General features: G+C 41.3%; 2 protein-coding genes across 5 annotated transcripts in view; one reads left to right on the top strand and one right to left on the bottom strand.

The window, feature by feature from the left end:
* LOC118417596 (probable 2-ketogluconate reductase) overlaps nucleotides 1-6,183 on the bottom strand; it is a 9,180-nt gene extending 2,997 nt beyond the window's left edge. The window contains exons 1-6 of the mRNA XM_035823193.1: nucleotides 6,071-6,183; nucleotides 5,054-5,261; nucleotides 4,387-4,591; nucleotides 3,882-4,050; nucleotides 3,331-3,509; nucleotides 2,629-2,873 (exon numbers count right to left, since the gene is read on the bottom strand). Coding sequence (XP_035679086.1) covers nucleotides 2,629-2,873; nucleotides 3,331-3,509; nucleotides 3,882-4,050; nucleotides 4,387-4,591; nucleotides 5,054-5,239 — 984 coding nt within the window. The 5' untranslated portion in view covers nucleotides 5,240-5,261; nucleotides 6,071-6,183. The remainder of the gene's footprint in view (nucleotides 1-2,628; nucleotides 2,874-3,330; nucleotides 3,510-3,881; nucleotides 4,051-4,386; nucleotides 4,592-5,053; nucleotides 5,262-6,070) is intronic.
* Nucleotides 6,184-6,465: 282 nt separating this feature from the next.
* On the top strand, nucleotides 6,466-21,570 carry LOC118418450 (zinc finger protein ZFAT-like). Of its 4 annotated transcripts, none has more exons than XM_035824363.1 (19): nucleotides 6,466-6,632; nucleotides 8,644-8,854; nucleotides 9,391-10,001; nucleotides 10,509-10,769; nucleotides 11,174-11,365; nucleotides 11,991-12,122; nucleotides 12,337-12,462; nucleotides 12,919-13,074; nucleotides 13,833-14,229; nucleotides 14,548-14,746; nucleotides 15,083-15,206; nucleotides 15,679-15,824; nucleotides 16,338-16,593; nucleotides 16,928-17,086; nucleotides 17,979-18,164; nucleotides 18,871-19,005; nucleotides 19,572-19,671; nucleotides 20,325-20,458; nucleotides 21,016-21,570. In XM_035824363.1, the coding sequence occupies exons 2-19, from the start codon at nucleotides 8,689-8,691 to the stop codon at nucleotides 21,160-21,162; spliced, it is 3,627 nt and encodes a 1,208-aa protein (XP_035680256.1). In that variant the 5' UTR covers nucleotides 6,466-6,632; nucleotides 8,644-8,688; the 3' UTR covers nucleotides 21,163-21,570. The 4 variants fall into 4 exon arrangements, with proteins under 4 accessions (XP_035680256.1, XP_035680255.1, XP_035680257.1 ...); XM_035824362.1 differs by having other exon boundaries at nucleotides 20,322-20,458; XM_035824364.1 differs by lacking the exons at nucleotides 20,325-20,458; nucleotides 21,016-21,570 and adding an exon at nucleotides 20,208-20,298.
* The last annotated feature ends 1,792 nt before the right edge of the window (nucleotides 21,571-23,362 follow it).

The raw sequence follows: 23,362 nt of genomic DNA, 5'->3' as shown, positions 1-23,362 counted from the left end.
AAGTACTGTTGGTTGCCAGACAGCCGAAATGCAAGTACAGTAAACCTTAAAATAGCCACAGTTGTTTAATTTCACAGTGACTTCTCCCTCAAGAAATCATTGTGCCATGAATATCAATATGCATTCTATTACCTTCCCTGTCGCGAACTCAAATTCCAGACAAATAGATTCACAGTGCATTTTCTACAGTGAACTATAATCTTGATGCTATAAATCATCGAGAAATAGATAGCGCAAGTCAAAGTCAAGGAAATTGAAAGTAGTAGTACATCAGTAGTAGGTAGCACTACTAAGTAGGCGCTTCGTAATGATAGCCTTGGTCAGGTGATCGGTGACCACTTGTCACTTGTAACAGGGTGTCCCTGTACTATATTGCAATTTAGCTAAGTTCCTTGTACTTTTTAAGATATCTTAACTCGAGGCTAAAAAAAGTATTGGTCACTTTTCCCCTGACCTCTTCTGCAAAAGAGTAGACAGGAGTAGGCGTTCTGATGACAGCCGTGAGTAATGACCCTTGAAGAGAACTAATCACATTTCTACCTGAGGAGGGCCTGACTTTCTTGTACATTTCCTCATGACATTTCACCATATTGAGGACTGTCCTGTAGCATCTTTAATAGAAATGGCTGAGGAAGTGAGTCATGATGATAAGATAGTGAAACAATGTACCTTTTTCTTGGAAATCTGTACGTAGACGGTTAGGAAACATATATAAGGAGAGGAATAGGACCTATGTGGAGAACCTAGAAGATCAGAGAGAGAGAGAGAGGGAGAGAGAGGGGGGGGGGGGGAGATCACGAGTGGAGAGGAAGAATACAGGTCTACGTCTACAAAATGTAGCTGACTCTCGTGTCTTTCTTGGATCCGACGTACCATTCCAACATCATCAGCTATTCCAAACGAACGTATTGTAAGGGACACCTTCCGGCAGATCAAGGTCCGACTACCAACCGACCTCCCTTACATACTCTGAAGTGCAAATTTTGTCAAACACAAATGCAGAATTTTTTAAACTGCCACGCCCCCTGCAACAAGGCTCCTCATATAAATCTAGGTCATCCTTTCAGTTTTTATAGGAGCTGAAACCAAGCACACCAAGGGAGTACATTATCTGAAGGAAGTAGACACACCCCTTCCCCGTCATACCCTCATTCTAAATTTTGTGTCAAGGCGTTGACGAATAACGGAGGACTCTTGGTGTTAAACTTCCTTCAAATTAACGTTTACCGGGAATATGATACAATTTTTAACATGGATCCGGAGTTGAATCACAAATGACATACAAGAAATTGTGGTATTAAATTTAAAATGACCAGTTCGATATTTGATTCAGAAGTTTGTAACGCTGTTACCGTTTCTGCGTAGCTGTCTGCACTGCAGCCAAGGCTGGCTAATCAGTTATTGGCCTTTGGTTGACCATGTACTTGGACCCAAGATCGAGCGACTTCGTAAAGTTAAACATTTCCTAAACTTTGTGGAAGAAACTAATTATTGCTGCTTACAGGGGTGTAGAAACGTCTTAGTTACAGCTAATAAAGGCTAAAATAAAATAGTAAATGGGCCAACCAAAATATTTTGACGTGTTATATTCATAGAAACACAACAATTTTTTAAAACCTGATGCTACTTAATGTTAATGCTTTTTATGTACCTTATGTTATACTCTTTCCTTTGTGTATTCATAGTGTTGGTTATTCATGAAATTTGCCACTTGCTCCCCATAAGTTACTTATGCAAAGACCTTAAATTGCAACTTAAGAAATTATCATATCGAATTTCTAAGGATTGTTGCATAGATGATTGTAGTTCAGACATGGCAGTAACTTTTGGAACAGCACAGGATGAAATATTTGGGGAACAGATTGTCAGTGCAATTTTTGTTCTTCAAGTTAACTACTGTATTTGTGTGACTTTTCTTCTGCATCTTATAACTTGGTTTCTGTGTATCAAGTCTGTTCAATTTACAATTAACTTTGAAAGTATCAGCATTTCATGCCACACAGACAATTATATAAAAACTTTGACACATGTTGATCCAGATGTTTAGGTGTACTTCAGTTATGCACTGTATAGAAATACCCATGTGTAAAACCAATTTTTAACCTCCTTGGTAAAACAAACAAAATTGTCAAAATACTGCAAAATGTTTGATACAATAAAAAAACGTACCCATATATTGTTGTTATTGATACTTTATTGCAGATTTTGTCCATCATAATTTTTCTGGAGTCATGATATTCTACAGTCATGATAAATCAGTTACTACAGTAAAGACATTTAGCACCATCTCATGATTGTATGTAGAATTGTGGATCATTAAAGATCCCACACTAGATAAAACCATCACAACTACTTGAAACTGTTTTCACCTAGTATGTCATTGAGTTCTTATTACCATTCATTAGCTTCAAAATATTCCATTTTTACTTACTTGTGCATATAGTCAATGCATTTCTAAATACATGTGTACCAGTGTTACATTGCTAAACATGTATTTATAGGTCATTTGAGCCAAAATCTATTTTTAAAAATCACAAACCCTAAATCTTTTATGTCTGTAACCTGAGAAACTCAACCTAAGCCAACACATAAGGTGACAAGGCACAGCCTCTAGACTCTAGTCCCTTAGATGACTTGGTTGACCAGAGGTTTGCCACTGAGGGCGTCCAGGAGGTTCTGCACAGCCAGTGCCATCATGTTACTCCTGGTCTGTACCGTAGCGCTGCCCATATGTGCGGTGAAGGTCACATTCTGCAGCTTGGACAGAGGGTGGTCGTCAGGCAGGGGCTCCGGGTCTGTCACGTCCAGGGCTGCTGCAGCGATGGTCTTGTTTTGTAGTGCCTCCAGCAGGGCACCTGTATCTATGATGCTACCTGTGTGAAAAGAACAAGAAGTGGTCTGATGAAAAGAAGACGAAGAACCTGTGTGGAGCCTGATATAATAATTAGATGAATATCATAATGTGACAAGTTCTTACTCATGGGTACCCCTAACTACCTACCATTACTGCATGGGTGTAGGTTCTCAATTACAACACCATTGGACCATACTTCCAACTCTCCAGGAACAATGTATCCTAGTATTACATCACTTCTAGTAGTTCTACCTTACCTGGTGACACTCTGCAATATTCACATGACTGTAGATGCACACCAAGACAAACAAACACGCTTATTATAATAACTCTGTTTTCAAGGAGGTAACAACACCACCATCATAGCATTGAATGTAAGATCACTTAAAGCAGTGGTGAGCACAATCCAGTACACAAGAAAATCAATCAAACCCCCAAACAAGAAAGAGGAAGACAACTCCAGTTACTCGACTAACCCCTTGCAATGTTGATGATGGTGGCAGATGGCTTCATCAGTTCAAACTGCCTCTTGCCAAACATTCCTTTAGTTTCAGCGGTTAGTGGAGTCACTATGATGACAAAATCACACTGTGACAAGAGCTCCTCCAGGGTGGCACAGTACTGGGCACCCACTGCCTCTTCTTCAGTCTGGGGCCTGAAGAGAAATGAAATTGAAAAACAGCTCAAGAAAGAAATAGATCTTTATTGACAAAGAAAAATTACAATTGTGTTGACAATACATACATTATCGACCTATTGTCAGAACTAGGGAAGGTTAGTACAATTATCACTCCATAAAGCCCCATCTAGCAATGCTTTTTCTAAGCTTTTTCCAATAGGGTCAGCAGGTAGTGATTATTTTCTTTTTCTAAAGATTTCAGCCAAAGTGATCCAACATCCAAGAAAACATGTTCAAGAACAAAGCTTTACCGTCAACTTGCTAGACTAGATAAACAATTGTCCTTTGCCAGTTGTCAACCCATACAAAGTACCTATAATTATATAATAAAAGAAAATATGTTCACACCTTCTGGTCCTGTTGTGGTAGAATATGTTCATCCTGAAGGCATGAGCTCTCTGGGCTACAGCATAGCCAATACCTCCCATACCCACAATCCCAAGGGTGGCTCCTGACACCTGTCTGCCACAGAAGTTAATCTGCCACTTAACGTTAGGATTCCTCACCATCTGGTCACCTGGAAAACAAGAAATCTGGAATCTCATACGTCCATCCTCATACTTAAGATCCTATGACAAGCCATCTACTGCGTTGACCTGAAGTTTCTCAACACAGACTAAAGTAACTATCTATCTGTCAGCCAATCAGAGAATCGCATAAATGTTTCTTTTGTATAGCCGATTCTCTGATTTCCTGACAGCAGGTTAGAGGCCACATCTACAAAAATGGAAACCTCAGCCCGGTTAAGCAGAGCCAGTCTCCAAGTGAGGCAAGGCTCTGCGGAGGAGAATGAAGGATTGACCTGTAATGGGCTCAGAGCTTAAACATATTTGTTTTTCCTTCAACTGCCTACCTTCCAGCAGCCTCCTAGCTGATGCCAGCAGCAGTGTCATGCCCATGTCTGCAGTGGTTTCGTTGAGGATGCGAGGTGTGTTGCACACCTTCAGCCCTCGGGAGGCGAGCAGGTCCAGGTCCAGGAAGTTTACACCTGCTCCCACATTGCTGATGACTTTCAAGTTGGGCAGGGCATCCAGCAATGCAGCGTCCACACGTGGTGCCTTCAAATTCAAATGTCTGTGTTAAGGCATGCAACATACAATGCGGTTCAGCATAAATTTTATCAAAGGTATACCAGGTTCTAACAGAAAGGACAGAGAGTCTGACTTAAAGTCTTTCTGTAGCAGTTAGGAAAGACTGCATTGCCCAATGCAGGGCTTTGCCCAAGTCCTATGCAAAATCCCCTGGGGAGGCTCTGCTGAGTTGGTCTGAGATTTCCACTTTATGGGCATGGCCTCTAAACCAGCTGTCAGCCAATCAGAGAATTGGCTTTACCTAAAGAAAACATTTCTCTACTAGTAATTGGCTGACAGGTGGTTGGGGGCCATGCCCACCAAAGTGGAAACCTCAGCCCAGTTTATCCACGGCACTAGTGTGGTTCTAGTATATTGTAATGTTGCAGGGGAGATTCAGGTGTAGGAGAATGGTATGACTGGAATGAATGTCACAAAAATCAGACATACCGTGACCCATAGGATGATACCATGGATGAGCTGTGCATACTTCTCCTTGTTTTGGAGAAAATCATCATACCACACAACATTGACGTGTTTCTTTAGAATGTCCACTCCATAATAAGGGATTCCTTTTTCATCATCAGGACGTGATGCCAACACAAATGGCTTGGCATTCCCAGAGTTGTCGGCCATCTTTTGATTTTGTAAATGCAACCTGTTGAAAAAGATGCAGAAATTGTGTTAAGAGAAATGTGCAAAGTACTGTCTGTTTTTTTAATAATCGGTCCAGTCCGGTTACCCAAGTACTGTAAACCATCAAATATCTACCGTTATGTAATTTCACTGTGACTTCTCCCTCGGGAAACCATTGTGCCACAAGTGTCAAAATGCATTTCTCAATACAGTAAAAGCCGCTATTTGCCAGTACATTTCGTGCAATTATCAGGCTGGTGCAATTATGCAAAGTTATCCAGCTGGACCGCACCGGTTTGGGATTTGGGGATTCCGTGCAGTTACCAGAAGTGTGCGTTAATCTGTGGTGCAATTAACTGGCTTCTACTGTAATAATATTGTATAACGTTAAGTACTTAAATGAATGTTTTATACTTCCTTTTCCAACCCTATCGGGTGGGCGGGAAGTTGAGTATCACAAATTCAAATTCCAGAAAGGAATGAATTTACAGTGCATTGTCTACAGTGAACTTTTACTTGTGCAAATTCTGCCAAACACAAATGCAGGGGATTTTAAACTGCCACGCCCCCTGCAACCAGGCTCCTCAATCTAGGTCATCCTTTGCCTTACAGTTTTTAACTGAAACCTGGCATGCCACGTTTAAATATCTGGAGGAAGGAGAAGCCCCCTTGTCAAACCCTCGATCTAAACTTTGTGTCAAGGCGTTGGCGGTTAACGGAGCACTTGGGTAATCTTGCTTCAAATCAACGTTAACGACGTTTAATATCAATCTTTAACACGAAGATAAATGACCAATGCGATGTTTGATTAGAAATTTGTAACACAGTTACCGTCGCTGTATAGCTGCCTGCTTTGCAGTCAAGGCCGGTTGGTCAGTTGTTGACCTTTGATTGACCAAAGAGATTTTCACACACGGCAAGGTTGATCGACTTCGTAAAAGTTTAGTGAAATTAATCATTTCCTAACTTTGTGGAAGAAACTAATTATTACTACTTCCAGGGGTGTAGAGTGGTTATAGCTACAGCTAATAACAACTCTAATTAACTAATATATGGATCAATAAACCTAATTTAAGACTTTATATTTATAATATTACCATCTATTGTCAATATTAGTACGTTTTGGAGTCATTTGTCTATTCACACAAAAATGAGCACACACCTTTGACAGTAATAGACTATTCTGAAGTACATCACGTTCTCGCGAGAGTATGAGCTGAACGAGAAAAGACGTGAACTGGCTGCGTCACATGGAGGGAAACAACTCCGACCATTTCCCTCTCAAAATCTATCGATTCGAATTTGTCTTAAAACCTGGAATTTCACTTCTTTTTGGTAGCTATTGGTAAAAATTTGCCACCTGATGTATGTTTGAAATACGCGGCAAAAGAAGGTAGGTATTTGGGGTCCGAAATGAGCGAATTTGTGAGGTAATTTAATAGGGAAGTGTTGTGAAGATGGGGTTGAATTTGAGGTGGCAAATGTCGAGGTTAGTGTGTTTAGTTCAGATGTTCCAAATGTGAAAGTAGCGCAAAATTTGGTGTCCTTGCACCACTGTATGTATGAAATTTGTGTAGGTGGTGTGCGGTATTCAGTTAGATATGCTTTACTGAACTAAAAACAGATTGAAGACTAGAATATCGATCTCCGCAGACAACCAGACTTGCAAGCTAGCGGACTAGCAAAATGGCGGCATATTTTGTTGCTGTAGCATGGCCCTTGGTGGAAGCCGAATTCGAGAGTGAAGTTATCGAATTCTACCCAGATTTGGCGCAATTTTCAAACAGATCAAGACTTGTCAAGAAGAATTTCTTCTGCACTATTGACAGTATGTTTCTTTCGAATTATTAGCTTTTTTGCACTGATATGACAGGATAACCCCGTCCAATAATCATAATAATCATCTGGTGTATTTTGCCAGCCAGTAGGTACCCAAAGCGTAGTCGAGGCACCTCCTTCGGCACGGGACCCCCGTTTTACGTCCCTCCCGGAAGACGATTTCGTGGAAAACATAAGCAAAATGCCTTCTTCCCACGTACAATTAGGGAATGGAACAGCCTCCCGGCAGAGGTGGCGCTGTCGCCATCCCTGTCAGTGTTCAAATAAAAAATATAATCCCCCTCAGTCTGCGCAGTGGACCTCTCCATGTATAATAAGGCTGCAGAATCCTCAAAAAGATGAGGGTGGCAGCCCTACCGAAAGAAGAATTTTTGTCACTATTGACATGCAAAAAATTCATTTTGACATCTTGTGAATGACCCGGCCTCATGATCCTGTCATCCCTAATCCCAAGGAGGTTAATCCTAAGAATGATTGTGTAAAATGGTACAAGACTTTATTATATTCATGAGCAATCTATGGGACCGGAGTATCAAAGAAGATCTTGAAATGTTGAATAACGGACTAGTAACCTTCAGGCTCAGTCAAGAATGTGGTGCCCTGAATCTTTCTCTTTTCTCGAATACACACTTGTTTAGCTCAAACCCAGAGGCCCAGGGTTTGAGTCCCCAGATGTGCTCCAACGTTGTGCCCTTGGGAAAGACAACACAAATTTTCTCATTTCACTAGGGTGAAAGTAGCTTCGTTCAAGGAGATCCTAGTATAGGATGTCATGATAATGATATACTAGTTATGGGGTATCTTTACCTTGAATCTTTACCTTGAACCACAGCCAGTCGATACCCTTGCGGGTAATAAGGCTGTCCTAGTTGTGGCGGTGGTAGCATCAGTAAGAGAAGTGGTACTCATGTCTGTCTGGGTACAGTCCCCATTCCTGCCCCAGTCTTGTCTTGAACTCTTTCACTGACTTGCTATTCACTGTGCTCTGTGAGAGTTTATTCCATGCTGGAATAACTCGTGTGGGAAAGAAGTGTGCCCTCGGGCCCGTAGCTTTTTGGATTTGATACTTATATACTGGTGCCCTCGTGTGTTTGATGCCAAGCTTGGTGTAAACATGGCTCTCCCGCATAGGTTGCAGTGGTTATTCACTCTATTGTGTCAAGCCCGTGTGTAATCTTAAACAGCTGGATTATGTCAGATCTCTGTCTTCTGTAGTGTAACGTGGGTAACTCCAGCGCTTTTAGCCTTTCTGGATACGTGAGATGGGATATACTTTTCACCAGTTTTGTGGCTCGTTGTTGCACTCTTTCCACTGTGTCAAGGTAACCATGGTATGTAATGTTTGAGGAGAGCCACACTTTTCAAGCATGTTAAAGACCTCCTTCACTTATCAAAAAGAAAAGGAATCCTTCCTGGTGTGAGTAGTTCAATTAAATCTGTACTGATATGCAGCTTGTGCTCTTCAATACAAACCTGGTTTGCATACCTGGTAAACCATTAGGTGGTTTACCAGGTATGCAAACTTTTGGCAATACAAAGCACCTTTGCATGTCTTTCAAATTCAGCACCAGAAGGAACATCGTTGATAAGCAGCAGTGAATCTACCCAACATGGATACCTTAACCTGCGGACTGTGTCTGCGGCAGTTTGGAGAGATCTCCGACTTCTTGGATCACAAGAAAAGCCATGCTGACCCTGATGCACCTGCTGCTACCAGTAGTAGTGCAGATCCAGGTGCCTCCACCTGTCCTATGGAGGAACCACCTGCAGAACCAGGTGAGACAAACTTACAGAATATTTATTTTTTAGTATCCCTCCTAAGGAGGATTTTTATTCTTTGTTAGCTACACAGAATGATTTGTATGAAGTACATATAGAAAATACAACATGGTGGACTAGTATTCCATCATTTCCATGTAACCCGAGATGCATGGTACCAGCCCAACCGACAGGATGACTGAAACAGAGGGTTATGCGGAATTCACAGTGTGTCGTATTCTTTTTATATTATGCCCACCAGAGAACACACACATTTCAATGCAAAATGCATGGCACCAAATGAGATGTTGAGAAAATTTGGTGTCCTCAAACAAAAAAATTTTCAGTAATTCTATGTTCGGTTCTAGTAACAACTTTTGACAGCAGTGCTCCCAGGGCAACTGAAGTGCATTCCAGTGCATTATTCTTTGAAAGCCTGTTTGATACATGTAGAAGCCGGTGAGATAGTGCAAAATACGGTATGACGTAAATGTATGTATGGTTGATTTTTCTCTGCAAATGGTCTAAATCTAAGTTTCTTCAAACATTTCCAGTGCCAGTTCCAGACCATGTTGAGGCAACAAGCAGCACTTGTATCTGGACCTGCAAGCTTTGTAACCTGTTCGCTCTGAGCAAGGCGGAGCTACACTCACATCTGAAGAGCGAACATGCGGACACTGTACCAGACGGGGACACGGAAAGCTTCATCTCTCAGCTGATGCCGCTCTCCAACATGCCAACATCCCCGCAGAAAATGACATTGCTGTTAGAAGGTCACGAAGAAGAAACAGCAACCCAGCCGGGCGAAGCATTATTCTCTAACCTACCAGACGTGAAGGTTAAAACAATGAATGACTCCACCATTGTCGTACCACCCAAGAAGAAAAGGGGACGCCCCAGGAAGAAGCCTGTGGATGAGAATTTAGAGTTACGTCTTGACGAGGAAAAGGGCACAACGCACGATAAGCAAAGGCAGGCCATACTGTCTAGTGATGGAAAACTTGTGTGTGACAAGTGTAACCGCATGTTTGCGCGGGAAAGACAGTACAGCAGGCATCGGTGTATGGCAGAGGAGACCAGGGATGAAGATGAGATGAAGGCTGCTGAACTGGAGGAGATGAGAGCGAAGAGGAAGAAGGTAGCTGGGGCATCCACATCACAACTTGTAAGTACTTAATAAAATAGGATAGTTTCTACTAGTTCTAGTATGGAAACAGGCACAAGTTTGTGTGTTGTATTTGGTCCATATAAAATCACATGTAGACCTCTACAAACTTGCCACTATAGAAGATTCAATTGAGTGAAAATTAAGAACAATGCAAATTTTGAGCTATATGTAATCATACTTTATCCATACTTTTGACATATTTACCTCCAATGAAAAATTGAGGTTTTATCTTAGGCAGTGTTTGTCTGTTTGTTAGTCTGTGGCAAAAACTGGAAATGATTACACTTTTGGCCCCCTGGTGACTTTTGTTGGTACTCCAGTGGAACTTCTGGTTTTGATACATTTTTATTTCCTGCACTGAACATGCTATGGTCACATTTTTTTGGATAGAGATACGTAAGGAAGAAGTGACATAGGTTTCAACTTTGGTTCTTCTTGTTGAAATTGAGATTAATTCAAACATGAATTTGAAAGTAACACAACTTTTTCTCCCCTGACATGCAGGCAGCTAGAGAGCACAACTATGGAGCTGTGGGTTCGACTCAGGGAAGAGCAGCAGCTGCTGGAACAGCCGGAAACCAAGCAGACGCAGAGGGTGGCGTACCTGAGTTGGGAGAGATGGGAGAGGATGTACAGACAGTTGTACAGGCAGAGGGCATCACCCACACCATCCAACAGTCACTCAACTCCACAGCTGCTCTTAAACCTCCCTATCTCTTCAGTAGGTCCTCCCTCACGGTGTTCAGCTGTGAGTTCTGCAGCAAGGTATGTGGGGCAACTAAGTCATTCTTGAGATTTTCTCTGGTTTTATTTTTACGGTAACCTCTGCACCACAAATTCAGACACCATGGATGTCTCCATTGTATGACTTCTTCTGCACTACAGAATCATTTAAACCGTGAATTTGAAACATGTCCTGTTGAATGCAGTAATGAAGAATCTGCCTATCAGCTTGCAAAATCTTTGCATTTCATTTTACATGATGCTGAAAAATAAGAAATGAACATGTACAAAAATGTATCTTAAGATGTCTAATGTAGACCATAGACATTAGACCCTCCTATTACTTATGGTTATAAATGGAAGGAATATATTTTCACTAAGTTTTGAATAAACCCTTACTTTTGCTTCCTCTATAAGGATGTGATTTTCACCTATGACATTTACAGGTCTTTAAGTTCCGCAATGGGCTTGTGAACCACCTGCGTGTGCACACCAAGGAGAAGCCGTTTAAGTGTGACAGGTGTGACTATGCCTGTGCTGTGAAGACCAACCTGAAGACTCACATGCGTAAACACACCGGGGAGAGGTTCCACTGTCAACAGTGTGACTACTCCTCCATCAACAAGGGCCATCTAAAGGTTTGGGTCTCACTTTTATTATGACTATATATCATGATAAAGACTAGTTACACTATACCACCTGAAAAATGATGGGGTTATCGTGGTCCATCGGTTGAATATTCCTCCATCAACAAGGGCCATCTAAAGGTTTGGGTCTTACTTTTGTTAATGATTATATCATGATAAAGACTAGTAACACTATACCACCTGAAAAATGATGGGGTTATCGTGGTCCATCGGTTGAATATTCCTCCATCAACAAGGGCCATCTAAAGGTTTGGGTCTTACTTTTGTTAATGATTATATCATGATAAAGACTAGTAACACTATACCACCTGAAACATGATGGGGTTACCGTGGTCCATTGGTTGAATATTCCTCCACCAAAAAGAGCCATCTAAAGGTTTGGGTCTTACTTTTTATGATTATATCACTATAGCACCTTAAACATTGGTTGAATATTCTCTGAAAATTAATTGGAGAAACTTAGTGTGTAGAGATTACTTGTATGGTTGACAAGTAGAATTAGTCATTATTGCTCAGAGGAAGCTATCAGTCGATGAAGCGTAACTCTTTGGTTGTAAATAAAGGACTTAGTTGCCCTAGCATATATATAATTTCTGTTTATGTATTTTCTGTGTAGGACCACATTGCTACCAAGCACAAGGGTGAGCGCCACCCCTGTGAGATGTGTTCCAGCACCTACACCACTGTCAGGGCTCTCGTCAAGCACTTCAGGGAAAAACACGACCCCGAGGCCAACAGTGACAGCAAGGTTTGTTTATTGCAGGGGTCTATAGATGGGGAATTTGAATACATTAACATTTACTTGATTTAGAAATTTAAAATCTTAAACGAAAAGGTACATGTATGTCACATTGCTTCAGCACAGCACTGTCCCAGAACCTAATGTGCATATGCTGCACAAAATTTTGTCTTCAACTTTATTACATATTTAAGATTCTTAGTTATATTGTTTTACATTGCAGGAAATATTTGATAAGCTGAAGCTCCAGACACGAGATGGCGTGCGAGATCTCATCTACATCTGTGACCTCTGTAACCGCAAGTTCAAAACACGTCTGGACAAGGAGAGACACGTGGTTCTACATCAGGTTAGTAGGAGAGAAGGAAAGTGGGCATTTGTGTGTCTGTCTGTGTGTATACTAGTATTTGTATGTGTGTATTGACATAGCTGTGTCTGTATATGTGTGTGGTGCCAGTCTTGTTTTGTACGTAAAGTACTTTTTTCCCTTATGCCTATATTTGATGCTAACAAGAAAAGTGCAAGAAACAGCCATGCCTCCACATACTAGAGTAATCAACTCAAGGTTAAGATGTATTGTCCTAGAACTATCATAGAGTAAAACTCATGACCCAGTACAGTTGGGGGCTTCCTCATCAGATTGCTTTAAACAGTTGCAGCTGGATGTGAAAATATTAGGTGTGACAGGTCGCTCAGTGTAATGTAAACAGCTGTTATAACGTGCCTGCGGCGTTGGTGTGTTATGCCAAAGGCACAGATACACATCAGTTGTATGATGAAGATTCCCTCCATGGTTCTTCGCCAGGGTATGAAGCCGTTCCCATGTGGGCTGTGTGAGTACTCCACCAACAGACAGGCAAACCTGGACCTGCACATCAGGAAACACAAGTTCATCTACAACTGCTGCGCGTGTGAGGAGCACTTTCTCAGCTCCATCCCTCTCACTGCACATCTACAGGAGGTATGTGTGTTACTTGATTTTCACTTTGGCAGTTTGATAACTACATTGTAGCTGTTAATAGAATTTTCATCGATCATTGGCTACATTTTAAAAGGTAAACTGATGTACCTCCAAATTTTCGATGGTTATCAGTCTACCTTTATGACGGAGTAACCCAGTTCTTGTGAGAGTTGCGAGAACTGAGTCAAGACTTGCATTGTAGCTGTCTATGCTCTAGTGTATTATTTGTTAGGCCACAGCAAATAGATTTCATGGATCACATCAGCATGTGTCTTGATTTTGCCTAATTTCCTTATTATAAAATAAAAGACATTTTATATCCCTCCTGGAGATGGTTACTGTCAAAAAGATGCTGAAAATGGGAAAAGATGTTATGTGGTAATCTTGAGGTAGAAGTGGCAGTAGTGTGCTCACCCTGAGTGTAATTTCCAAGTTGGTGAGTGATGATATACAAGATTACCATACTATAGTTTGTGCACGTCTTGAATACAGGAATAAAGGACCTGTTGGCTGTGATTCCTTGTATTGTCAGTTCAATTCTTGTATTGTCTCTATTTTGAAAATTTGGGCATCTTGTTTTTTTACTAATTTTGTTTTTGCTCTTGCGTTAGATTTAGAGTCTGCAGAGGATGTCATCCATAAAATTTAGTGCCTTCATGTAGTTTGTAAGAATTCCTCATCACAAGAAATGTTTATCAGTCTGCTCTTCAGCTTCTACAGATGAGTCTTCACTTACTTGTACCAATATCTTGTTACAGAAACATGTTTCTGAGGAGAGATCTTTTGACGAGCTGTTTGCTAAGAGCTTGGAGGGCAGCAAGTTTCTGTTTGAGTTCGGGAATGACGTGAAAGCGTTTGACTTTGATGGGTACCAGACTATCGAGGTGACCCCCGAGGGTCATCCCATTCATGGTCAGGAGGGGGAGGGACAGCAAGGAGCAGCAGAACTGCTGCTGTCTCACATGGCTCAGGAACAGCAACAAGAGACAGTACAGGAACAGCAAGCAGGGCAGAAACAGCAGAAGGAAGCAGCGCAGGTACAGAAAGCATCCACACAAGAACAGCAAGACTCTGTACAGGAACAGCAAGAAAGTGATAGTAAGAAGAAAGCTGAGGAAGACCAAGATGAAACAACAGAAAAGCCAAGTGGCACAGGTATTGTGTATTTCTTGTATATTTCGTTAATGTCAGGTGGCTATAACTTATAATTTAGTAGAATTAGTACAATTTAGTATAAGTTTTTGTCTAAAATGATGTGGAATGTCATAATAAAAAATTTCCATAAAATGTTTTCCAAGTCTTGAGAGTTGTGAAAATGTATTGTGCGTAGCATGACAAGAAAGAATTACACGGTCAAATGTATGTAAGTTTGAGCCCCTTAGCTGTGGATTTTAGAACTGCAGGGGCAATTTTGTTGAAAACTTTCACAGTTTCAGATGAATTTACTGATTCCATGTTTTGTCAAACCCAAAGACTCTGCTGATAGTGAAAGCAAACCTGAAGAGGGAGAGTCAACTGAAGATGTAGAGGACCAAGATGATGGCAAGACAGTCTTTGACACTTTGATGGAGAAGTTGGAGTACCGCAAGATGAGTCTAGACGTCTACAACAAGCTGAAAGTTCTGTATGGAGATATGGAGTGCCGTTACTGTGGTCGCTTCTTCTACTACGAGTGAGTCTTCCACTGCAAATTATTTGTTACATCCGTTAGATAGAGGTATTGTGATCAGTTGGTGTGTTTGTCTTGGAGTTAGTCTGCAAAAATGTGTATAAGGTATAGTAGCAGTATGTAAGACAGAAATAGTGTAATAGGATACTTGGAGAATTGGATGTATGGTTTTGCTTGGCTTGTTCTATATTACATTACTCACTCTGTACTAGTACTAGTAGATCAAGTAATGCCACCTTGCTAGTTGCTACAGATTAGGAGTGTCTTGTGATAGTCAAATGGAAGTTGTGCCATTCTGATAATTGAACAATATGACCAGAAAAGCTTTGTCGTCCACAGCAAAACACTGGCTCAACACGAGCGTACACACACAGGGGAGCGCCCGTTTGCTTGTAACGAATGTCCGTATGCCTCTGCCACTAAGGAAGGACTGAAGAGACATATCCAGGGTTCACACAGTAAGGTAGGTACATGCAGCTTTATACAACCACCATTCCTTTGTGATAGTCTATGTGATACAGAAACCTTTGAGCATTTTTAGGTGAATGTTGCTTTTGAATAAAGTTCTGTGTTTAGAAAGTTCAAAATTTCAAGATGTTTTCCCTTTTTTTGAATGGTGTACATTGTAGTGTCGAATAGCTGAGGGACTAGGCCAGCAGACACTATATCGTGAGGTCAGGAGTTTGAATCCTGGCATTCCTTGATAGACGTGTCATTGTGCACTCAGCACAAATTTCTTCACTCTAAACAGATGTCAAAATGGGTACCTGACTTCAAATGAGGAGGTAAAAAGTGATGGAAGGAGAGGGTATCTTCCAATACTGTACCCTAGACACAGTGGATAACGACCCACTGCCCTTACGGCCTCAAAAAGCTATGGTAATACCTTTACCTACACCTTTTTACATGGTTGTCGTATATCTGTTTCACTGTAGGTTCTGATCAAGTGTGAACAATGTGAGTTCAGCACTAACAACAAGTACACCTTGTGGCGCCACACCAAGAAGGAGCACGCACCTGTGGAGAACCTCAGAGACTCCTACACCTGCCCCGCCTGCTCAGAAACCTTCACCAAGGAAAGGTCTGCAGTTTCTCACCATATTTCACTCAAGCTTTCTTACAATTATCTGGGTCATTCTGCATGGTTTTAAAATTACTGTATAAGATATCAACGGAGATGTGGTAGACCTAAATCGACTTTCTAAACTTTTGGTGTTGAGTTCATTTGTGCAATGGTATGAGTGCAATGGCTGACGAGTGGGTGGAGTGTTCAACTTGCATTTGGTAGGTCAGGAATTTGATCCCGGCCAAGTCATAATAAAGACCCATACATTAACACATAGACATAACATTAATCCACCAAATACATTAAGTACAATCAATGAATGAATAAATACAGTCAAAGATATCAAATATTATCACATACATACATACATACATACATAATCGACCGAAGGTCGGGACCAGGCTAGTACCTACAGTATGTCACTCCATAGAACCCTATCGAACATTATCACATAGTTCATTCCTGTGTACTGCCGTTGGGCGATCCTACCCGTGGTTGGGCGATATATAATTCATTTGTGTGTTGCAGGGCAATCAAGGTGCACATCAAGAAGCACCACCCAGCCATGACCCTGGAGGAGATCTCCCTGGTGCTGGGAAAGAGAGCGCAGCTGAAGAGTGCCATGGGACAGAGAGCGTTCAAGTGTCCGTACTGCGGGAAGCTGTTCAGGAAGAAGGAACCAGACCTGAGGAAGCACATCTGGGCTCACGAGGGCATCAAGCCCTTCAAGTGTGGTCTGTGTACCTTCGCCTGTCGCAGCAAGAGCAACCTCAAGGCTCACATGGTGAGGACTACATGGCAGGGTTCTTAGTTAAGCCTTTCTTTGGTGGAGTACTGCCAAGGCACGTAAAATTTTGGACCTGAGTGATGAAAACATTGTAGAATCATCCATTGTAGATTTGTTTTGGTGACACTAGCACAGTTGTTGTTGTAGTTGTTTGTACAGAATCTGGCAGCTTGCTCATGTAGTGTTGTAACATGTTCTAGATTTGGTTTTGGTAGTGATGTGTATGCAAGTGGTTTTACTCTTGCTGGGCAAGCCCACAAATTACTAGTACATTTGATCACTGCCAATGTCATTTACACACTAATAAAAAAAAATCTATGGTTTTCCTAAGCTTCGTCACACCAAGGAAAAGAACCACCTGTGTGAGGAGTGCGGCAAGAAGTTCAAGACCAAGCAGAGTCTGAAGTTCCACAGTCAGCAGTACCACAACCAGGGTGGCAACGAGCTGAAGAGATACTACTGTCAGATCTGTGACTACAGTGGCATACAGGTAAGGCAGCGAATGTCCTTTTTAATTTTAGTTGTATGTTGTCATTACATTGCAAGGATGTCTCCTCCCAGGATGGAAATTTCCCTGTTGGGACGAAGAAAAAACTTCACATCATCTGAACTTGATGATACAAAACTGATGAAAATGTATTTTCCTAGGCTTACAGTGAGAGATTCAACAGCGAAAAGTAACGAATGGCCCGAACTTTAAGCTCCAGTGCATTGTGCTTGTCGAAAAGAGCTGCCAGGGAAATTCCCCCAGCACATTGAATCTGTAAATACTGTACATAGCATCTGTCTTCTCTGTTGATAGACCTGTGAAAATTATCCCTTCTTCCCCTGCCAGAATGGTACTTTTTTAGTCGCACATTGTTTCTGCATTGTCTCTCTTTCCTGGCCAATAGAAGAATAGCTCTTTAGTAAAGCTAAAATGGTTTCAGGTCACTTTCACTAGTAGACAAAGCTGGCTAAGGAGTACAACTGGCCAAAGGGAGTCATAGCCAAGCACACTCCTAGGCCGGCTTCACTCCTCTGGCAGCTTTTGACACTATTTTATGCTGCCGTAGAATCTGCTTGGAGATTATAGCAGAGCAGACAGTCCTGTAAAATTTCTCTTCTTCCCCTGCCAGATCGCCCACCTGAGGAGACACATGGACCTTATAAGAAAACCGGGACGTTAAAGACTCATACCGCCATATTCTCATTCTGTATTGTATTGTTCATGTACTTACTACTTACCGCTCCTCCTAGGTTCGCTATCAATGCCATATACTTCGGACTGTCTCTCGGTGCTCCTGAGCTGCCTGACGATCCCTACTTGAACTTCATCCTTGGCTCGTGCTCGGAAATAATCTCATTCAGTCCTGTAAAATTGTCCCTTCTTCCCCTGTCAGATTGCCCACTTGAGGAGACACATGGAGCAGCACTCGGGACAGAAGGTGCTGAAGTGCCCACTGTGTCCGTATTCCTGTAACATCACCGGCGCCATGAAGAGGCACTTCAACAAGAAACACCCGGGCAAAGCGTACGAACAGGTTGTGGGTTCCCTGGTCAAGACTGATTTGGACAGTCCAACACAGGTGAGAGAGTTGTGATGCCACTGTTATGACCTACATGAAAAGGGAGGTATTGTCATGAGTTGGTGTGTTCATTTGTCTTGGTGTGCATCTGCAGTCATCTGAATATTAGCAGCATGTAAGGCAGAAGTGGTGTAGTACTAGTAGGATACTTGGAGAATTCGAAACATATTTTTCCTGTTGTTTCTACCTCCATGAAAAGGGACATACTGTCATGAGTTGAAATGCATTTGTTTGTTTGTCTTGGTATGCATGTGCAACTATGTGAATATTGCAGGTAGGCAGCATGTTAAGTAGAAGTGGTGTAATAGGATACTTGGAGATTTGGAAGTCTGATTTGGCTTTGGTCCAATGGTGTTGTAGTTGAGCACCAGGATTACTCATGGTTACACCCACACAGCAATGTTTGGTCCTTGTAACATGTCACTATCATATCAGACTTTTATTCCAATAAAAAGCATGAAATATTTAGATTTAGTTGTGTATGGAGAACAGTGTCTACAGCTACCATGCATCAATACTGATGCCTGCAGTTGATTGATTGTATATGACATACTTGAAATGTACGGTATAAAAGAGATGCCTTGTGTTGTTTCAGAAAAGAATAATGGGGCATTGTTGTTTTAAAAACATCGACCTAAAGTGGCAGTGGGCTTACTGCATGCAGAGTTGGTCTGTTGGACTGATACTTATAACCTTCCTTGTGTAGGTGACGTGTTCAGCCACTGGTACAGACCAGGTGACAGAGATGCATGTGGAAATGCTGAAGTGCCCTGAGTGTGACTTTGTGTTTGGGAACCGCTGGGACCTAAACAAGCACCTGCAGAAGAGACATGAGGCTAAGGTATCCTTCACTTTTTGTTTAGGGATGTCTGCCCAAATGTAACATCAGGTGCAAATAGAGGTACTGGTATAGAGGCCTGGACCTGTTCCTGTACTTGAACTATTTGAATCTGTGGCATTTGATAAGAGAAACGTGAATTAACAATGAAAGAAATGTTTGTCAAGACTTCAGGTCTGACCTCTTACCTCATGACCTCAATGAAAAGTGGCCTGTGGGCCAATTCGAGAGTTGATGAAACGAAGGTTCAAACAGACGAAAGGTATCTTATGTGGAGAACCCATGCTTTCGTCAGGATCTCAAATTTAAAGTTGGTGCTGATTTCAATACCCATGCAATTTATTTTGTCAGTGCAAAATCTTTATCTCTATCAGTCTATGGTAAGAATAATACATTTTAGCAGCAAAATAAGTAAAAAATTTATATACATGAGCATACCTTGATGCTCCAGTATTTTGGGCCTGTATCTAAGTGGTTTTTGTTTGTATGTAGGCAAAACAAGGAATGCCTTCTCTTACTTTTGAAAAATTTACATTTTGTCAAGAAAGACCATACTTGCTCCTTCCCAGGTGGTGAACTTGATGGAAGTGGACGCTGCCCTGGGTGCCACCCATCATGTAGTGGAGGTGACAGAGAGTGGGGACGGGCAGGTCATCTACACCGATGCTAGTGAGTATTTAATACTCAAGCACTGTGGGGATATATTTAAGTGGATTTTGTTTACAATCCTGGGTAACTCTTGTGCTTGAAGGCATGACTATTTCTTCTTCTGTTCTTTTATTAGATTCTTAAGTAGTCATTTTGCACATCATTCATAGTCTGGAATCTCTGGTTATAATCTGGGCATTATCCCATGTAACTTTCAGATTATAGAAATATGTCAGTCCTCAAAAGAACGCTGTGGTTGTATGATCAGCAGCCAACCGATGATGATGATGATGGTTGTATGATTGCAAACTCGCAGTACTGTTTGGTCAACATCCTATCATCCTTATATACGTGAAGGAAACCTCATTCCACAGGTTCTGTAGAGGTGCTGGTTTTGTAGTTGCTCTGTGTCCCTAATAAAAGTTGTACCATCTTTCCTGTAGCAGGTGTCACGCAGACTGGGGGAGGGGACATACATGAAGAAAACCTTACATGATACATCCTGGTTTTGTGGTCACAATGTGTCCCTGATATAAGTTGTTCTGTCTTTCCTGCAGCAGGTGTCCTGCAGACGGAGGGAGGGGACATACGTGAGGAAAACCTCACATGATACGTCCTGGTTTTGTGGTTGTTCTGGATCCCTCATATAAGTTGTTCCATCTTTCCTGTAGCAGGTGTCCTGCAGACGGAGGGAGGGGACACCTCCGCAGCTGTCAACATCCTGCAGCAGATCATGGACATCACGCAGCAGGAGGCCGCCAGCACTCACGTCGTCACGACAACCACAGCCAATGTCTCCGAGTCACAGGTATGGGCAGCTCAAACCAGGAGTGAACGTAACACACACTGGGACTGTGTTTAAATGCTGGATCAGGATCCTGAGTGGATTGCGAGGGGTGTGATCCACATCTGTAGATAACGCAGCACTTTAAACAGGCACAGGGGGCGCCACTTTCTCAAAACTGTCTTGTCAGTAGTCAATATCATCAGTCACGTGACAAGAGAACTCCAGGATGTGATCTACCGGGTTGAGAAAGCTGGGTTGTGAAATCGTTTAGATATTTTATCAAATGTGCATAATACACTTCTTTAAGGACCCATATTTACATCCATCATAGGCCATGGCATGATTTTTATGTCATTGGATTTTCAAGCAAACCGTGACAAAATCAAATGGCAACAAGGATCTAAGTTTGCCTTTTTGGTAACAAGACAGCTGAGTTTCACTCAACATTCGAACATTTATCTAAACAATACCCTCAGTTTGAAATGGTCCAACAATCTCTGTGGGACCCTCCGTGGTGACAAGAACCAACAAATGTGATGAAATGAATAAGACCCATTTCTGACATTTATTTTCCCCAGGCGATGGTGGCTCTAGCTCCTGATGCTGTAGTGGTGGAGCAGGCTGGAGGAGACGGGATGCAGCACATCGTCAGCTCCGGGGAGGGGGAGAGGCCCCAGGGGCAGGAGTACATCGTGTACCTCACCCAGTCTACTGAGGCTCTGTAGTCAACACTGGAGAAGGAGACACGAAAATCTACAACTTTGTCTTGACATCATCTTCAGTCGAACTGTTCTAGCTTAATTATAAGAAAGTATGATTTATCGTTAATTTATAGGTTTGGTTAAATACTTGTTGGATTTAAGATTTTTTTTTTTGTCACTGACAAAAGATTGCTGATTCTATTTGAATCATGTGGCTGTCATCCATTGCTTGGGTAACTTTTGTACTGTATATCTTACTAGCTGGACGTCTAACCTTTATTAACATACAATGTATTGTTATTGACAGAGTTTTGCTTCCATGAATTTTGTGGCATTGTGAATTGCTGAAAAATATCACAATACATTTAAGTATGGCTACTCATATACCAGGTAAACATATTTTTGCTACTCCAAAATCATAAAAACAAAGGTTTCTGGGTGCCATGTATGTGTGGGTGTAGTCATTTCTTTCCATGAGCTTATGTGATAGATGATAACTTGCTAATGCTTGATCAAGTACAATGTATTGTACATAATTGATTCTCACAATAGAATGTAATAGCCTACTGTAAAGTATCTTCTTAGTCATATGTTTGGTTCAAGATAACACTATGGATGAATTGGTGAAAACAAGTGCTCAGATATCTAGCTATATAAGGAAACTAAGACTCTTTGATGACTATGCATTGTTAGAAGCTTTTGTAAGTGAAACGACTAAGGTGGAAAAAGAAAGAGTAGTTGTGGTTATCATGTTTTACATGTAATTGGAAAAAGTATGTTATGGTGAAGAAACTTTGTGGAAAATGACTTTCAAGACAGCACAAACACTATATAGTGAGACTTGTTCAGACCTTTGCCTTCTCTTCATTACCAAAAATGTATTACAGGAGAAGACTACTGTAAGTCTTGAAACTTTATTCCTACTGCAAAACAAAACTGCCACAAAAGTACATGAACTTACAGTAATATTTCTTGAGAAGATGTCAGATATACGAGGGGCATGCAAGAAGTAATGGCCTTGACCCATTTCCCATAGCAGGAGATTAATGAAACTTGGCACAGATATTAGTCATTCTCTTCATAGGAATCACCCAGAGTTATGCATTTCTCCCATCGTTTGATGCAGCTCTGGACACCGTTTTTGTAGGACACCCCAGGTTGGTCCTCCAACAGATGCCTCACCAATGGCAGAAGAGGGACGACCAGGTCTGGGAGCTGTTTCCACAGACTTCCGGCCACGTTTGAATTCAGGATGCCAGCGTTTTACAAGGTCATATGATGGGGAATCATCACCATAAGTTTCATATATTTCATCAAAAGTCTTCTTTGGTGTGCGTCCTTTCAAATACAAAAACAGGATCACTGCGCGACACTCAACTGGTTCCATTTCACACCTGGTCCATTTCGCACCTGACTAAGTTCAAACACCAGTAAATCAGAAACCACAATTAGTTCAGAGCTGTCTTTTGCAACATAACCCATAGAGATATGAATCATTACACATACAAAATTTCATTTAGATCAGACGACTGGAAGTGGGTCAGGGCCATTACTTCTTGCACGCCCCTCGTATATAAATATCAAACAAGAAGAGAAATATTTTGTCAGGTAGCTTCTACCTGGTTTATTAAGAACTGTTGTAACTTTCTTGGTGCTTGTAGAAATGTTTTCTGATAGGAAAGACTTTGTAGACTGTTTCTGTCATAGATTTAGTTATATGAGTCTTGATGCAGACGCAAATGTAATTATTCGAGATAAACAACGACTGTGACGGCAATATGTGTCATGGGGCAAAGAATTTTTCTTATTACAGAATTAGTCGATCACATGGTTTTGATTTATTGCCTCCAAGGTTAGGTTTCTGTAGATAAAGTATAATTTATCAATGTTTGTCATTGGTATTATTTTGTTCAAACAATGAACTACTATTGACACAAAACGTAAGTATATTGTGTTGTCTTGGATGATAAGCCAAGTATCAATTGCCGAGTTGTTTGCTGCTTAAGGACAGTTTGATTTTTAGGAAATATTTGTTTTGCTATGACAAAGTAGATGTAAAGCAAGAAATGTTTTGATAAGGGTTGCTGAACACAAGCCCAATAACCAACATGTAACTTTTTTAACACTCAATTTGAGGAGGTATCTTGGGTTTCAACAGATTTCAAAATGTTTTGTGTTAACAAAGTACATCACAGTTAATGTGAGATAAATATAAACATTAACA

The sequence above is a fragment of the Branchiostoma floridae genome, chromosome 6 (assembly GCF_000003815.2).
Source record: "Branchiostoma floridae strain S238N-H82 chromosome 6, Bfl_VNyyK, whole genome shotgun sequence".
In the NCBI taxonomy this organism is placed as follows: Eukaryota; Metazoa; Chordata; class Leptocardii; order Amphioxiformes; family Branchiostomatidae; genus Branchiostoma; species Branchiostoma floridae.
This window is presented reverse-complemented; position numbering and strand designations above follow the sequence as displayed.

Excerpts from the sequence above, each read along its gene's own strand:
- LOC118418450 (XM_035824362.1), top strand. The coding sequence starts at position 8,689 with ATGGATACCTTAACCTGCGGACTGTGTCTGCGGCAGTTTGGAGAGATC. Across the intron at positions 10,002-10,508 it reads GGGCATCCACATCACAACTT|GCAGCTAGAGAGCACAACTA; the intron begins GTAAGTACTTAA and ends CCTGACATGCAG. Across the intron at positions 14,230-14,547 it reads AGAAAAGCCAAGTGGCACAG|ACTCTGCTGATAGTGAAAGC; the intron begins GTATTGTGTATT and ends TCAAACCCAAAG.